Genomic DNA, 18054 nt, shown 5'->3' on the forward strand with positions numbered 1-18054 from the left:
ATTTCGATGTAGCAACATCGAAATAGGCTATTTCGATGAATAACGTCTACACGTCCTCCAGGGCTGGCAACGTCGATGTTCAACTTCGACGTTGCGCAGCACCACATCGAAATAGGCGCTGCGAGGGTACGTCTACACGCCAAAGTAGCACACATCGAAATAAGGGTGCCAGGCACAGCTGCAGACAGGGTCACAGGGCGGACTCAACAGCCAGCCGCTCCCTTAAAGGGCCCCTCCCAGACACAGTTGCACTAAACGACACAAGATACACAGAGCCGACAACTGGTTGCAGACCCTGTGCCTGCAGCATGGATCCCCAGCTGCCGCAGCAGCAGCCAGAAGCCCTGGGCTAAGGGCTGCTGCCCACGGTGACCATAGAGCCCCGCAGGGGCTGGAGAGAGAGCATCTCTCAACCCCCCAGCTGATGGCCGCCATGGAGGACCCGGCAATTTCGATGTTGCGGGACGCGGATCGTCTACACGGTCCCTACTTCGACGTTGAACGTCGAAGTAGGGCGCTATTCCGATCCCCTCATGAGGTTAGCGACTTCGACGTCTCGCCGCCTAACGTCGAAGTTAACTTCGAAATAGCACCCGACGCGTGTAGCCGTGACGGGCGCTATTTCGAAGTTAGTGCCGCTACTTCGAAGTAGCGTGCACGTGTAGACACAGCTAATGGCTGATAAAGGAGAGAGCAACTTATTTTCAATATCAACTGTGACAGACCACAGCCTGCAGCAAACTACAGCAGCCTCATCTTACTGGGGACTGAGTATGTGGGTGGGCGCCAGCCTGGCCACCTCTACAAGATCCTCCCTACAAGGGGAGGATCCACTGAAAGCACAGACCCCAAATAATTTCGGAGGACAACTAAAAAGAAAAACAGAGACGGGTGGGAAGGTCTTACAGCCAAAACAAGGGAACTGGAAGGGGATACTGAGCAGAGAGCCTCAGATAGTGCCCACTGCTCCCTGAAGGTGTTGAGGGAGCCAGTGGATGCTGCCCAGAGGAACTCTGCCCAGATGCATGAACAGATTGAGGAATGAAAGTAGGCCCCACTGTCTCAGTCCCCCCGACAGGCAGCCTCCTCTCCCTGGTCTTGTAAATGGCCATGGCCAGAAGGAGGCTGTTGAGGAGCTACTGCGACTTCATGGGGCCACGGATGGGGTGTGAGAGGATCAGGAGATGTGTGGAAAAGTGCAGCCAGAACCTAAACAGGAGATTCTGGAGGAGCTGAAAGAGGGGCTATGACCTGGCACACTCAAGGGCAATGTGTGCCAGGGTCTCCCTCACACCACAGAAGGAACAAGTGCCAGGGATGGGGGTGAACCACGCCAGGTACAGGCCCATGCTCACCACCCCATGGAGGATCCTCCAGCTGATGTCCCCAGCAGACCACGGAAATAGGGTGGAGTATAGACTGACCTACCAGGGCTCCCCACCCACTGCTGGTGGCAAAAGATCCCACCACTTGGTGTCTGGGCAGGACAGGAGGGTGGGAAAGTGAAGTATGTGAAGCATGAGGGTATACAGGTGATGTCTTGGCACGGTTTGGAAGAGGACTGGCTGCAGGGCATGCGGCCGGCTCAGATGACAAGGGGGAGGTGGTTGGGAAGGCACCTGACACTGGGGGCCAACCAGAGAGATCTGGAGGATCAAGGGTGAGAGGGGGACAGGGTGCACCCTCTCACAGAACCTGGCTGAGATAGACATGAGCAGTGGGCATTAAGGCAGCTCTCACCTCCTGGAGTACACACCGGGAAGTGAGGAGCGTAGAGACCCCCATGCACCGAGCGAGCACTGGGGGCTCCACCCAGTCTCCCCAGTCGTAGTCCAGGAGGTCTCCGATTCTGGTTCTGGGAGAAGTTACCAATCTCTGATGCACTGAGGTGGACTCTGCCACCAGCACACGAAGATACAGATTGTGTAGCAGGGGCTCCGCAAGGGCATCTTCCCCCACAGTGGTTCCCAAGGACCTGGTCACTGAAAGCAGCTGCCAGGTCCAGAGGAGGTCCTGGCAGAAGACCACCAGCTGTGAGAGGTTTCACGGATGACTTCTCAAGGTGAGAAAGGAGTTGCCAGTCATATCAGAGCCCTCGGAAGTGGCAGAGGAAAGCAAGCGCCAATGTGCTCTACACTAGACTATCAGCACTGCTGAGAAGTCCCTGCAGGGCCCAGAGGCAGAAGACGTGGACCTGAATGCGCAAGCATGTCAGGCCCTGCCCTCCCTCCTCCAGAGGAAGATGAAGAACCCCTGCAGGGATCCAGTCCAGTCTTGGCCAAAAGAATGACAGAACCAATTTCTGGAGGTGGGCCAGGAACTCTGGGGGTGGGACCAGGATTTTGAGACAGTGTCAGAGCATGGGTAGGGTTAGCTGGGTGAGCAGTAGTGCCCTCCCTCGCAGGAAGAAACTCTGTAGTAGCCCCATCCAACTTTGAAACCGCTCAGCCACCTGCCTCTCTTAAGCCCCACAAGTTCTCCAGTGGAGAGGGATGTGTGACAGAAAGAAAGAGACCAAGATAGAGCAGTGGATCTGTGCTCCACTGGATGGCCTGAACCGTGAGCGGGAGGCAACTCGTCTGCCACCCAGCCTGACCACCAGGCCAGAGTTCTTGATCCAGCTGACCCAGGCAGAGGAGGCCACTGAATAGATGGCTTGGCAGGCCTCCACCTGTGCAAGGTCGCCAGGGTCCTGGGCCACAAGGAGCATGTCATCCGTGCAAGTTGACAGGACCAGCCACATCTCCGGCTTGTGGAGCACCAACCCTGCCAACCTTCTGCAAAGGAGATGGAGGAAGCGTTCGATGCCCAGAGTATACAGCTGGCCTGACAGTGGACAGCCCTGACACACTCCTCACCCAAAACTGACCAGTGAGGTTAGGGCCCAGTTGAACTTGACCAGACACTCTGAGGCAGCGTATAGCACTTGGAGAAAGCCCACAAACTGGGGTCTGAAGCTGAAGGCCTGCAGAGTACCCAGGAGGTACCCATGGTCCACCCTGTTAAACACCTTCTCCTGACTCAAGGACAGGCGAGCAAACAATAGACCATCCCTACACCCCAGCTCTAAGAGATTCCGGACCAAATAAAGGTTGTTGAAGATGGTGCCGCCCATAATGGTGTAGGTCTGATCTGGGTGGACCACCTCTGCCAGCATAGACCACAGGCGAAGGGAGATGGCTTTTGCAATGATCTTGCTGTCCATGCAGAAGAGCAAGATGGGATGCCAGCCCCTGAGATGCCAGACCCTAAGGTCCCCCTTTTTAGGCAGCAAAATGAACAATGCACTCCTGCACGACAAGGGAAGGACCTCACTTAGTAAGCACTTGGCCCAGACACTGACAAAGTCTGGGGTGAGGATGTCCCAAAACACAAGCTAAAACTCCACCATCAGCCCACCCATGCCCAGGGATTTATTGGTGGGCATGAGACAATGGGCTTCTGAGAACTTGGCCAGAGTGAGAGGTAGCTCCAACCGTTCCCAGTTGCCCTTACTGACCATTGGGAGTTTGTCCCAAACCATTCTGCAGGCACTGGCATTGGTCAGATCCAGGGAGAAGAGGGCAGCATAGATGGCGCAAATCCTCTTGCGCATCTCCACTGGATTTGTGAGGGAGGTGCCATCCTCTGTGAGCAGGCAGAGAATGTGCTTCTAAGCCCCTCTCTTTTTTTTCCAGGGCACAGAAAAAGCAGGAGCTGCAATCCATCTCCTGGAGGAGGTGAATGTGAGATCTCACACAGGCGCCTAGGCCCGAAGGTTGTCAAGGACCTGGAGCACCTCCCACTTCTCCTGGTATATGCTTCAGAGAGATGGATCTCCGGAGTTGGTGTCCAGACGCCTCTCCAGCTCCAAGATCTCCCATTCCAGCTGCTGTATCACTGCATCCTGCCGCAGCTGCCCCACCCCCCCCCCCCCAGTAGTCACGGCACAAGAGCTGTGTGAGCATCTTCCCCACATCCCACCACCGCCGTGCTGAGGGAAAAGCGTGCTGTTACTCACACCAGGCCAGACATAACTCCCAGAAGGATGCCACCAAGCCCATTACCCCCAGGAAGCTGTTGTTGAATTGACAATAGGATGGCCCTGGCTTCCCTGAACACAGGAAAGCTGTCACAGTCACCAAGTGGTAGTCTGAGAACCGGGCCGGCTGAACAGTAGAGGAGTGGGCTTGTGAAAGATGATGACAGGAGACATAGACTAAAAAAAACAAGTCTTGTGGCACCTTATAGACTAACAGATATTTTGGAGCATAAGCTTTCATGGGCAAAGAACCGCTTTATCAAATACATATAGATATAGATATGATTCAACCAGGAGTGGGATGGCTGCTGACCGACCATCCAGAAAAGAGGAACACAGTGTCCTCATCCGGGTGGTAGCTGCACCAGACACCCACGAGGCAGTGACAGTCTATCAGCTCCTGGAGGATGCCTGTGGTGGCCAGGCACTGCTTGGTCCCCATGCAATCCCATTCCTTGAGGGTACAATTAAAGTCCCCACCCAGGACCAGGCATGTGTGAGGATCCACAGAGTTGAGGAAGGCAGAGGCCTGCTGAAAGAAATGTGTCCTCTCTGGGACAGAGCATAGACATTGATGAATACAATGCAAGTCCCTCCACAGCAAGCAACCTGGCATGACCTCAACACTCCCCAGCACTTCGGGCTGCAGGCTCGGGGAGAACAGGGCTGCCACCCTGGCTTGATGGGCCAAGAGGTGGCTGAAGTAGACCCTGCCCCCTCACGCCAGCTGACTTCAGCAACTGGAACAGTGTGGGTATCCTGCAGAAAAATGACCAAGTACCCTTCTCCTGAAGGAAGGAGCACACCTGAAACCTAGAGAGACCCGACCTGCAGCCCCTAGCGTTTAGAGTGGCAAAGATGAATGGCGGCATTGTGAGGGCTGGGGAAGATCCTTGCCTAAGGGAGTGTCAGCAGTCCGACAGGGCCTTGCAGCAATCCATGACCCACCCCAAATGTGAGCAGGGTGTCACAGAAGCCTTGGGCCCACTGGTAGGTAGTAGCATCCTTCTTCCTGGTCCCTTTACTCCCTTGCAAAATGGCCCTCACAGTCTCAAGGATAAGGTGGTACTCTCCCCAGCGAACTCTCTGTGAGCTCAATGGCCAACAAAGGTAGGCAGGCGGGGATTGAGTCCCTGCCGTGGGATGGGGCGGGGGAGCAGGGCTCACAGAGGGAAAACAGCCCCAGACTTGCTGGGAGAGAGCAAAACAAAACACACTTAATGACAGTCTGTGGCCATGGGGGTAGTCAAAACAGGATAAGGGAGGGGGTAGAAAGGAGACAGAAGCAGGAACAACACCAGAGATAGGAACAGGGAGGGTATTAGGAGGGGGAGGAGGAGGAGGAAAATCAGGGTCAGGAGCAGGACATGCACCGGGGACAAGGGTGGGGCCAGGAGTAGGGATGGGGCAGAGGATGAGGATCAGAAGCCCGAGCGACAAGGGTGCCAGGAAAAGACACCTCCTCACAGGGCAGAAGGTAGTAGGGATAAGGGCTGGAATACAATTGTCCCCAGTGTCAGGCTCCGCTACTGAAGGGAGTGCAGGGTTGGAGGCCCCGGTGCTGGGGGTGTCTGGGAACATCGGGAGCTCTGGCCCACTAGAGACACCCAGGGACTCGACAACCACAACCGGGACGCCACTCCCTGCTGGGTAGGCAGGGCGCACCCTGGGATGACTTGGGGGTGGAGGGAGGGGCAGTGAAGGGGGTCAGAGGAAGCCAGAGGAAAAAGGGATGGAAGGGGCAGCTGGGTGCAAGCGTCGTGCCCGCAGCCCTCCAGGAGCAGGGGATCCACAACTGAGGCAGCCAAGGTCAGGCCCAGGGCCTCAGCTTCCTAGGAGAGGAAGGTGAGGCCAACACCCACCTTCTGAGGTCGGAGCAGTGACCACTTCTAAGCGCATGGCAGATGTGAGCTCAGAGTGGTCGCTCACCATGGCCTCGTGGGCGGAGATCTCAAGGTGGAAGGAGGGGTACCCTCCGCAGCTGCCGTGGCAATCTTGGCCATCCCTTGCTGTTGGTCGGCAGCAGGGGGTTGGGACTGCTGCGCCCCTCGGGGGCTTGCGCAGCACATCCTCCCCATTATCAGACAGGGTGGAGTGCCAAGTGCGCGCACCTTGCTTTTTGCGCCTCCCCAACACAAGCTCCCAACCCCTGATGAGGTGGGCTGGGTGGCAGAGGAAGGGCCAGGGGACCAGTGCAGTGGCAAGAGGGGAAAGGAAAATGGGACAGTAGAGGAAGGGAGGAACCCCCCAAGGGGTTGGCCCTGTCCGCGTCCTGTCACAGGCCCCACCATCCTCTCCTCCCAGCACTATTGCCCGTTACGGTGTTGGCATCTGCACACTCCTCTAGGTCTAGCACACAGGCATCCTCCAGCATCCAATCAGCACTGACAACCATTGTGGGAGGATGAATGGTAACCCTAGGGTCCAAGGCAATAGGGTCACCAGTGGTGACACGGACAATGCCCTCCTGGGTGTCAAGGGTCCTTCGGACATGCCCCAACACCTGGCAAAAGAAGTTCACAAGCAGCTCCAAGAGCTAGCTGGGAAAGGCGGGGAAGCAGCCTGCAAAAGAGCAGGAAAGAGGGGGGAACTGGCCCAGGGGAGCAAATAGAACCATTCCCCATACAACCAGCCCACCACACAGGTTACAGTAGCTGCATAGAGGGCAAATATATGGGCAGTTGGATGTGTGCTTTCATGTTTCCTAGGGACTGTGGCTCATCAAGGGTCAGCCTGAAGAAGCAGGCTACTCCAGCACCTGCTGCTAATTCAGCATCTGCAACCAATTAAAGCCTGCAGAACCCTTTAAAAGGCTTCCCTCAGGTAAGGAAGAGGGGATGGACCAGGAAGGGGGAAAGGTCTGCGAGCAAGAGCCTGCAAGAGAAAAGGCTTGCTGCAGCTACTCAGAGAAGGTACTAGGGGGGAAAGAGCCCAGGGAGGGAGCTAGCTCCTCTAGCAGCAGCTACATAGCGTCCCTGGGCCAGAACCTAGAATGAGTGGGAGGGGACTGGGTTCCCCCTGGACTGCCCACACCCCCAGGACAGCTTGGAAGGACCAGGAGGAGACCCAACACTTAAGTGGGGTCTTCCCACACTGTGACTGTGCCAATGATGGGACTGGCTCAGTAGTCTGTATCCTGCCTCTGGGAAAACAGGAGGTGGAGTAAAGGGATGCGTTGAGCCTCTGAGGCTTTCTTTAAACTGCCATGAGGGACAGGACCCACCAGACATTCCTTGGGACTTTGTCACACAACATTAAGATTATTTCATTGTGGATTTCTATGTGCCTACTTAACATGCATGGGAGTGAAAAGCAAAAGGAGAATAATGTGCAGTCCCAGATGTGGAACTAAGTAGTGGTCCTTTTCAGGTGGTCCTCCTCTGAAGATCATGTCATCCATTATGTCTCCACACATAGCCAGCCATGCAGATATCTAAACCTGTACAACAGGTGCTAGGAGCCCAACACCAAGAGCCTAGTTCTGATCAGAGAGCTAGTCTTTCAGCAAAGTTTCTGCAACTCAGGTAACAGCACCATTGTAACTTATTTCATTAAGCTGATGCAAAAGGTGGTCTGGATGCTCTCCAATAAATATAAACCTAGCCTTTATCAATTTAGCTTAAGTCAAATAGTAACAACTTAACCTAGCCTGAAATAAACCAAACAAAGAATTTCTAAATAGGGTTCACCTCTTCAGCATCTAAAACACAATTTAAAGTTAAAATCAGTGCCATGTCTGCATTTAGACAAGGCAGTGGTGATGGTGGGAAACTAGATTAATTGTTGTGAAAACAAAGGAGTGTCACCTCCTTCAAGCCAGGGTAAACGAATGGAATCGGACACAGAAATATACACGTTACTTTATAATGGTGGAACAATGTAGCTAGCACTCTGCAAGAGTCTGGTGCCTCTGGGGCTCTCACACAGCCAGTATTTTAATATTTACTTCAGATTATTCCATTTTTGTTAACTAAAAGGTGAGAGTGGAAGTACCACAAAAGAGGAAGCAGAGGCCCCTGGAGGCTGAAGCCTTCTTTCTCAGGGGGATGCATGAAGGGATCCAAGGAGCCACGTGTCCCCCCGCCCCCACAACCCCACACACAATACCCTGGGAGGAGGGAACTACCAGGAGTGTGGGGAAGGCCTGCACCCACAGCAGGGATTGGGCCCCTTCACTCACTGGCAGTGGCAGGGAAGCAGAGCTATGTTGCTGTTTCCTTGGGTGGTGGGCTACAGGACACCTCATGTGTGAGAGGGGAGGGACCACTCCCACTGGTGGGAAGCAGAGCAATGTGGCTGGCTGCTGGGAGAGGAGAGCAAGCTGGGGCCATGTCACTCTGCTTCCCCAGTCTCCACCACTACCGGTGAGTGCAGAAGGGCTGATCCCTACTGCCGGCACCAGATCTGAAGCCTCACTAGCCCTCAAGTGGGATCACTGGGGGGAAGCAACAGCATGGAGCTGGGGAGGGGCAGAGTGCAGGTTGTCCCACTTCTTCTGTGGACAAAGGGAGGAGTCACGGGTGGGGGGTGCAGTCAGGTGGCTGGTGCGTGCATGCACACACACACCGCCCCCACATCTTGTGTCCTTCCTCACTAGCTGTCCCTGCTCCTTCTCCACAGTGACAGTTCAGCATGGGCAGAAATAGGACAGGGTTTCCTTTTGCTACTCCAACTCCAATGGTAGAGAATGAGGACAGAATTCTGCTGCCACAGACCATTCAGTCCCTGGCTTCTCAGCTTAACTGGACAATGAGGAACCAAGGGGTAGGAAAACAGGGGCCTCTGAGGGTTTTATTTGTGAACACTTGTACATGGGAAAGCAAATTATTGCTTGGCGACTACCGGTCACCAGGCTTCATTAGGGGGTTTAGGTGCAAAACCAACCACTCAAATTATTCCCTGAAAAGAACTTGTTTTAGGGATGGCAATTTCAATTTACAAGGTGCATATGAGCACTGTGTGTCCTTGGCAGCATGCACATCTGGATTTAGTGTGTGCACATCCTACAATGCAGGGAAAGAACATGAGGTGCTGAGATAACAGCCCTGTACACCCATACAGGAATCCAGGAAGACACCCACTTGATAAATGCATCAAATTGACTAGCAACCAGAGGCACAGGGCATTGAGAACCTGCCCACAGAGAAACAGTGACTTATTACCAGCGTTCATGCAGGCAGCTTCTCTAAAAAGATGGGAGCGCTCAGAGCCACAAGAAAGGAAACAGAGGGCAAGAGAGACAGCTTACTTCTCTGAGCTGCTGGACACCACCGAACAGTCTCATCACTCCATCAATCTCCTGCTCCAGCCTTCTGGCCCAGTACTGCATCCTGCAAGAGGGAGAGAGATGCAGAGTCAGAGCCCTGATACTTAGCAGATCAGCAGGATAACTGAAGGGGAGAAGGAAGGAAAACAGTGCCCACAGTTAAGTTTACTGCGCTCTGTATCTGCAGTACTACATGTGGGCTGAATACCAAGGACATCTGTCCTCAGAGCTTCAAGACTTTTAAGTTTACACACAAAGAAAAAGGGTTTTGTGACAGTAAATAAAACAGTAATTGCAAAATACCTCCCTCTCCCTTTTACTAAGCAGGAGAGCCCAAAAAGAGTGTATCCCAAAGGGATTATCCAAGACTGGGGTGGTTCAGTACTCGTCCAAACAGGAGCGACAGGCAATTCTCCATAGCAAAAGAACATCTACAGAACTAGTTCAGCATCAGGTAGGTCCTCCAGCGGGGGACCATGCCTTACCCCCGCTAGCAAATGGACTTTCGACTACCATAAGGCATTTCCAGAGTTATCCTGTTTGACTGCAATGCCACAAGACAGCATTTGACACACTTGGGAGCCTAATATAGGGCTAGGAGAATCACAACTCTCAACTAATGAGCAGCCCCTATGTTTCTCACTCTCATACAAGGCAGTGCTGTCAGGTCTCAAGAAAGGTTATTGGCAAAGCTGTCTCTTGGGTTATTTGACCAGAATGGGATGGGAGCTAAAGCATGGCCTCTTCACTGTCATTCCTTTAAAGCCAGAGTTCCCATTGCCGGCAGTCCTGCACCTGTCCACAGCACACTCCACACTTCCCCCTCCACTCAAAATATCTGCACCAATAACAGACAGACAACTCTACTGAAATCCCCAGTTTTTAATCCCCTTCTGCTTTTAATGAGCTTCCTTGACTTTTTTTTATTTTTAATTCCTGGCCATGAAAATGTCAAATCTCCCACCTGGCTTGGGAAGAATGCTGCTGGCTTGTGTACATACTAATTATTTTCAGTGCTATTCCCATGGCAAAATTTGTTTCTAAGTGCTGCATCACAAAATGGAGCCAAAGAGGAGTGGACAAAACAGAGGCCAGTAATGGGAAGTAGAAAGCCAACCACACAGCAATATGATCATGCAGTGGCAAGGGCAGAATGCAACAGACAGATCAGCCTTGGTCCATTTTAAAATGCAGGAAAATTTCCCCCAGATCATGGCTACACATGTCCACTGTAGTCCTGATGCCATTGAAACAAACTAGCTTCTCTGCAAGGCCAAGAGATGGGGAACCCCAAGCTAAGAGCTTATTTTATAGCCTAATGATTGTCAAGCATGGACTCAGGATGTCCTTCCATTAGGCACAAATTCCACTGAGGAAAACTCACCCCATATCAGCTCAGCTACTATTTTAGAGCAGAAGCATCACTTGTGAACACCTGGAGTGGAGGCCCTTAGGAGGCAAGGAATCTGGTCCAGCAGACACCGATATTATTCACAGGTGGACCTCTTGCCAATTGTTAATGTTACACGAGAGGCTGTCAACAGAAGGCTGCTATAACTATTCAACCCAGGCTTACAGAATTAATTATGCTGAAAACCCCATCTCTTTGAGTCAACCAGTCTAATGTTCTAAAGCAGGTGACATTATGATTTTTGCCCTCAGGAGTTTGGTAGAGGAAGAGAAGGCAGACAGGAGCAGATGGGCAAGATATTATCTCTGAGAGGCAGAGAGCAAAGATACATGGACAGCTGTTTTAAAGGTACAGGGTCACAGGTTCCAGAAGCTCTCTAAAAGATCTTAGTACACAGCTGGCATTTTTCACTGAATTCTAGCTACCTACAGCATCTCTCCATCCCATCTATTTCTAGGAACTGTGGACCTGTCATATCAGATGAAACTACAACTCATTCAGTTCAGTATCCATTAATCCTTTGGGAAAAAAATCTCAAGTGGAGCCAACATACAAGACTTCAGACAGTTCAAATTATGTGGGAAGTTTGGAGTATCTATGTTATTATGTTCAGATTATTCAGGACATACACACAAAACTGACAAGAAGGGTGCTCAAATTTTTCAATTAATTTTAACTCAAATTGATTAAACAAATTACTTAAATCCACAGAAAATTCATTCCGTCCCCATAATAAGTGGTGTCATTTTGGGGAGGAGATAAGTTAAGCTCCCATGCATAAGAAAAAAGACTGGAATTTTGATTCAAGTGCAAAACTCAACAGAGCCTTAAACTATGGAGCCATGACTGGCATCTGCATATCCAAGCATCTCTGGCCTAGCCTACACCAGTAGTTCTCAAGGGGTACGTGTATCCTGGGGTACATGGATGTCTTCCTGGGGATATGTCAACACATCTAGACATTTGCTGGTTTTACAACAGGCTATTAAAATTTCATACAGACAATAACCACCATTCCCTCTAATCTTTTCCAGCACATACAGAACAAATTTTCTATGTGCATCAAGACATGAGCAAATGTGCACCACCAGAACAAAGAAAAACCTAGCTGTGGGCACTCTGCTAATCAGCTAGGCAGCATCTGAATCTCTCCTGAGCAGCTCCACAAGTCCTCCAACTTACAGGAAACACTGACAATCACTTGTTTATACTGCTCTAAATAGTAGATCAACCTTTCTCAACCTGGTGGTCACCATATAATTTGTAATTTTACAGTAAAAACAATGTGAATTTTTTTCATTGTGTGCTGTAACATTTTTGTACATTTAGGTCTAATTTTGTACATCCATAAAAGACTATTAGCCAGGGAGTAGGAATGGTGTCCCTAGCCTCTGTTTGTCAAAGGCTGGAAATGGTTGGCAGGAGACAAGTCACTTGATCACTGTCTTCAGTCCAACCCAGGTGTCTGGGGCACCTGGCACTGGCCACCCTCAGTAGACAGGATACTGGGCGAGATGGACCTTTGGTCTGACCCAGTAATGCCCATTCTCATGTTCTGAAGCAAGTAGTTTTAAAGCAAAGTGAAACTTGGGGATTCACAAAACAAAGACTTCTGAAAGGCATCCAGTAGTCTGGAAAAGGTGAGAACCACTGGCTTACAATACAGAAGGTATGCTATAGTATAGCTATACCAACAAACTCCCCTACTGTAGATGAACCTTTATGTGAAGATTGGGGGACGGGAAGAAGGCTTATGCCAGATCTATGAATATAAACAAGCTATACCAGCAAAAGGGGAGGGACGGGGGGCTGGGGATGATTGCCAGTATAGTTGGGACTATACTAGGCTTTTGTCAGCATTCACCCATCACAGAAAAATGCTTCACACCATTACATGACATTACTATACCAGCAAGAGCTTGTATTGGTTTATATCTAAATGCACTCATCACCATACAATTGAGACAGTGATTTGGGTGAATAGGAATGCTCAAAGCCAGGCCCACCTTAGAATCTGGCATACCTCTTCACCCACCACTTGCCATGTTCTGAGTAGAAAAATACTATTTAAAAACATATTACTATTCTTCTACCTTGGTTGACCTCCTGCTTCTGTGATTGTTTCACTTGGAAATTTTAAAAGAAAGGGATTAGAACAAGAATGAAAAGGGCAAAAAAAAAAAAACCCGATATGCCATTATGCACATGGAGATTTTACTCTAACGCAACTCTGGTGTAGAAGCCGTGAGCAATAAGACGTGACAGTCATTGCATCTCTAGGCCATTATTGCACGCCTCAGGTGGTGTTACGGGGCTCATGGAGCAATAATTCCTCAAAATGCTCGGTCCAGAGTGTCTTACCACTCTTGTGAAATGGTGTTTATAAATAAAATATAAAGCAAACAGCGAGGACGCAGCACTTACTAGGATACTAGCAACACAGATGCACTACCAGTCACAAGGCTCCATTTGTGAGCTATGTTCTAAAACCTTTTCCTAAATTTAATTCCAGCTGCAGCAGCCTGAAGGAGCCTTATCTAGCTAATTAAACTCCTACCTCTAGGACTCTACTCAACAAGTAGACAGATAGGTGCTGTCATTCTACAGAGAAGCAGTCTTGTGGTCCCACCCTCTGACCCATTCAAAGACTATCCTACACAGCTCACCTCAGTTCCAGCTAAAAGCAAACTCTGACCCCATGTGTGGATGCAACATGTAAATTCAAGTTCCTTTGGCACTCAAAACCAACAACCTCTGCATATTTCATTACCCCCCATCCCCAACACACACCCCTGCACAATTTATCACCTTCTGTACAATTTGTAACAAATTAAAAAAAAAAATCTTTTAAAAAAAAAAGAAATCCTTTGTCATCGTCTCTTCAAAGAAACCTTTTAAAACGTTAATTGATTTCATAATCTGCATATTTGATTTTTTGTTTAGAGAGGAGATAAAAATGGATTTTTTTTTAAAAAGCAGGACTTCAAAAATATTTACTAGCACTCAGAGCCCAACAAGAGACAAATCAATGCTGCAATCCAACCTGCGCCATATGGGATCCAAGAAGTTTGCACTCTAGCACATACTTTCCTTCAGAAAAACGGTGGCTCTCCTTTCTGACTGCTGTCCTATTCTAGACATACCTGGATCAGACCCTTTTTTACCAGAGCCAGTACCCCTTCTCAAGGTCCCATACCTCCATGGAAGCCTGGTTAATGCATCTGAGCTGCCGCCACCACCACCGTTCCTGGGGGCATTCACTGCTAAATTCATGGAAATTCTCATTCCCTTAGGTGACACCCCTTCCTTGCCCCAAGCTCCTCCTTCCCTCAAATTTCTGAAAATAGCAGACTGCATCCTTTAGCAGGGATACTCTGCACAGCAGCCTTCACACCCAATGGGAAGCCACCAAAGCAGATAAATTCCATTGGCTTGTGGTCACAGGTAAGAACTCCAAAACTTTCCAACTGCGTATCAGAGCTGGACAGTTCCAATCCTCTAATGCCATCAATTAGCTGGATGTGCTGTCAAGCCACAGGATCAGATCCTCAGATGGTGTTAAAAAGAAGCAGTGCCATCAGCATCAGTGAAGTTTTGTCAGCTTACACCAGCTGAGTAGCTGGCCCACGCTTCACATAGACAACAGCTGCTTCCCAATGGGAGCTTTACACAGAGTAACTCACAAGCTGCTCTTGGAGGTTCAATAATATGCATCCCAAAGTCAGTCCCCTATGAGGGAAGAAAGAGGAATACAAGGAAAGAGAGAGTGTGACAGCTATGCACTTCAGGGACTATAGGTGGGGAGGGGACCACATATTAGCAGACCGATGCCAGGAGGGCACTTTTGAGTGAAGAATGGTAACTCAAAGGACAATCCTTCTCCTGACCCAAAAGAGAACTAAGACTCAGGAGGAATGTGAAAGAACAATGGGGAAAACAACTTGAGTGGATATGCAGCTTCAGAACTCAGTGGATTATATAGAAAGCATATACACTTCATGGAGCATATGTTCAGCCAAGAATGCTTCACTCCAATCCCTAGGTTTTGGTTCAATGCCCAAATATTGCTGTTTAATAAAGTTAATTATAGAGTTGTCTAAAATATTGTTGTGCTGGATCTTTCCCTTTTAATTGTCTTTTCTTCAAAATGCTTAATCCTCTAACTACCATCACATGTGCATTGTTCATATCTTCTATAGAGGGGAAGCTCTATATAAGCCAGTACTACTGGCCAGAAAATAAAATCTGGCCTAACCTTTGTTGTTGTTGAACAGAACTTCTGGAGTGCACTAGGTTTGTAACAGAGCAGCCACAGGAATTAAATGACCACTCTGCCACTCATTTTCAAACTGCCTACACTGTCATTTTCATGACTGTTAATTTCATGTACGTGCACAGGTTTTTATCAGGAATAATTTGGAGAATATATCTCGACAATTCATATATACATAAACCCCAAGATGTTCCTCACCCACTAGCACCTCAGAGGGGCCAGGGGAAGAAGGGGGAGAGAAATTCCAGAAAATCCAGTGTAAGAAAGATCTATTGTCTGATTGATAGAATCCTAGGCTGGGACTCTGGACTCTACGGCAGCTCTTCCACGGACCTGCTGTGTCACCTAGGCCATGTCACATGCCCTTTCTGTGTCTGTTTCCCCCTCCAACCCAGTCTCGTCAGCTCACTGCAGAAGAGCATCTTGATGCATGTGCGTACAGCTCCTAACACAGACCTCAGCTGTGCTGTTCAGACCTTGGTGTAAAAAAAATAAAATCAAAGTGCTAATGTGGGGAGGCAGCTTTATGAGCCTGTAACCCACACCTAGGCAAATGATGTACGCCACAAATACAAGATCAAGCTTGGCAACAAATGCACTTGAATTTGTGCTCCATTTGTTTAACACAAGTTTAGTGAATAAGTCTAACTGGCATGAATGTTCACAGAATAGATAATTTTACAGGGAATACAAGAGAACATTCATGAAAAATGAGTTTTGAACCTGAAACCCAAGTGTCTGCCATCTTAGAGATACATGCAACCATGTGATCATTGTGTCCTGTCAAAATATTTTAGATTTCAAACTTTGCGTATCAAAAGCTGTGTCTACACGTGCACGCTACTTCGAAGTAGCGGCACTAACTTCGAAATAGCGCCCGTCACGGCTACACGCGTCGGGCGCTATTTCGAAGTTAACTTCGACGTTAGGCGGTGAGACGTCGAAGTCGCTAACCTCATGAGGGGATCGGCATAGCGCCCTACTTCGACGTTCAACGTCAAAGTAGGGACCGTGTAGACGATCCGCGTCCCACAACGTCGAAATTGCCGGGTCCTCCATGGCGGCCATCAGCTGGGGGGTTAAGAGATGCTCTCTCTCCAGCCCCTGCGGGGCTCTATGGTCACCGTGGGCAGCAGCCCTTAGCCCAGGGCTTCTCGCTGCTGCTGCCGCCGCTGGGGATCCATGCTGCAGGCACAGGGTCTGCAACCAGTTGTCGGCTCTGTGTATCTTGTGTCGTTTAGTGCAACTGTGTCTGGGAGGGGCCCTTTAAGGGAGCGGCTTGCTGTTGAGTTCGCCCTGTGACCCTGTCTGCAGCTGTGCCTGGCACCCTCATTTCGATGTGTGCTACTTTGGCGTGTAGACGTTCCCTCGCAGCGCCTATTTCGATGTGGTGCCGCGCAACGTCGAAGTTGAACATCGACGTTGCCAGCCCTGGAGGACGTGTAGACGTTATTCATCGAAATAGCCTATTTCGATGTTGCTACATCGAAATAAGCTATTTTGATGTTGGCTTCACGTGTAGACGTAGCCAAATACTCACAATCAGCTTCCTGCCTAGCCCCACCTGAGAGGAGCTGGAAGCCAAAGAATAATTCAGTGAATAAATGAAAAATCAAGTTAGAGAAAAATTAAGCTGTTTACAAATGGATGATCAGCTAATAGAAAGATGTCAATTGGTCAAATGTAGCAAATACCATACTTAACAGGTATGCAAAGGGTCCCCACAAGATGGCTATATCCCTTTATCACATGAACTCACACACACTCCCACTTCCATGGCAATAAAAAAATCAAAACCACAGGAAACCTCTTCTGCACTCCGTGAGGCAAAAGGCAATTCTACCATAAAGCTCCTCAACCCAGTCACTACCCACCTCAGAGTGGGTTTCTTTATTACATCACATGACCATTTGGAAATGCAGTGACCACAGTAAAGGCCCTGGGCTTTCAGCAACATTTTGCAGTTCTTCTGCCTGAGGATCCCAAAGTCCTTTTCAACCATGAATGAACTAAGCCTCACAAACTCTCAGAGCCTGAGAACAATACTTTAACAACAATAGGTTACAACTGTATAAGTGAGAGCAGACTCAGTCAGCTGATATGCAAGGCAGGCAGCTATCATCCTCGAACAAGGCACAGATAAGTTCACTCAATGTTCAACAGCAAGTCAAGATGCCTAATCGCTAGACATCCTCCCTCCTCCAAAATCCTTGATCACCCTTAGTTCTGATGCAGTCGGGAGAAACTGTCCAGAAATGAGTGCAGTTACACCAGATTTCTACTATTTTATAGTGAGATTGGAACCACATCTTTGAATTCTTAAAGCCTCTAAAAGAAATGATGAGCTGCAAGATACTGCTTTAATAAATGAGTGAATAGGTGTCAGTTTTATTAAGCCTTTTTATTGCCTGAAGGAGGTTCATCCAACAAATCCTCTTGTAATTTTCACTACCCATTAAGTCTGCATGACTGACAATGTCCATGCAGCCAGATAGGTGCACAATGGTTTACATTAACACGTCTGTGCCACCAAGATCTCAGCTGCTTCACCACTGTATCAGTGACTATCAAGTCTTTCAACCATAATGAGGATGAAGAGGTTGAAGAGATCCCATCACCGGGAGTAAGCAAGAGCAGGCTTAGCAAAGCTTCTGATAGCAGCATGAATTATTAACTGACTTTATGATGTAATGACAGGCACGCTAGGTTATTTGTTTATTGTGTATAATTTATGGCTCTCCTGGGAGGCAGAAAGGGAGGGGTGGAGGATAGCTTCGCACTTCTAATTGTTCCAGGAATCGAACACCAGATGGAAAGGAGAGCAGTCCAGCTTTCACCAAGCTGCCCATGGGATTCCAGCTTCTCGCTGGGGAGTGAAGCACATGCTGCACATCATGGAGAACTAGCAAAAACAATCAGATTGACACAATCAGCACTGGCAACAACTCAGATGCTGTGTCTGGGATCTGGTGACAAAGGAGACCAGACTTTCTCCTAATTACGTTCTGAGCGTCAAGTTTCCACAGCATCTCACCATCAGAATGTTGTCACTCTGACACTTGCGCACTGCTTGGTGATGTGAT

The 18054-nt window shown here is 49.4% G+C and overlaps 1 protein-coding gene across 2 annotated transcripts in view; it reads right to left on the reverse strand.

The window, feature by feature from the left end:
• CACNA2D2 (calcium voltage-gated channel auxiliary subunit alpha2delta 2) overlaps positions 1-18054 on the reverse strand; it is a 521624-nt gene that overhangs the window by 485915 nt on the left and 17655 nt on the right. For both annotated transcript variants that reach the window (XM_075005174.1, XM_075005172.1), the window contains exon 2: positions 9270-9351. In XM_075005174.1, coding sequence (XP_074861275.1) covers positions 9270-9351 — 82 coding nt within the window. The remainder of the gene's footprint in view (positions 1-9269; positions 9352-18054) is intronic.

Source organism: Carettochelys insculpta, chromosome 11 (assembly GCF_033958435.1).
Source record: "Carettochelys insculpta isolate YL-2023 chromosome 11, ASM3395843v1, whole genome shotgun sequence".
Classification (NCBI taxonomy): domain Eukaryota; kingdom Metazoa; phylum Chordata; order Testudines; family Carettochelyidae; genus Carettochelys; species Carettochelys insculpta.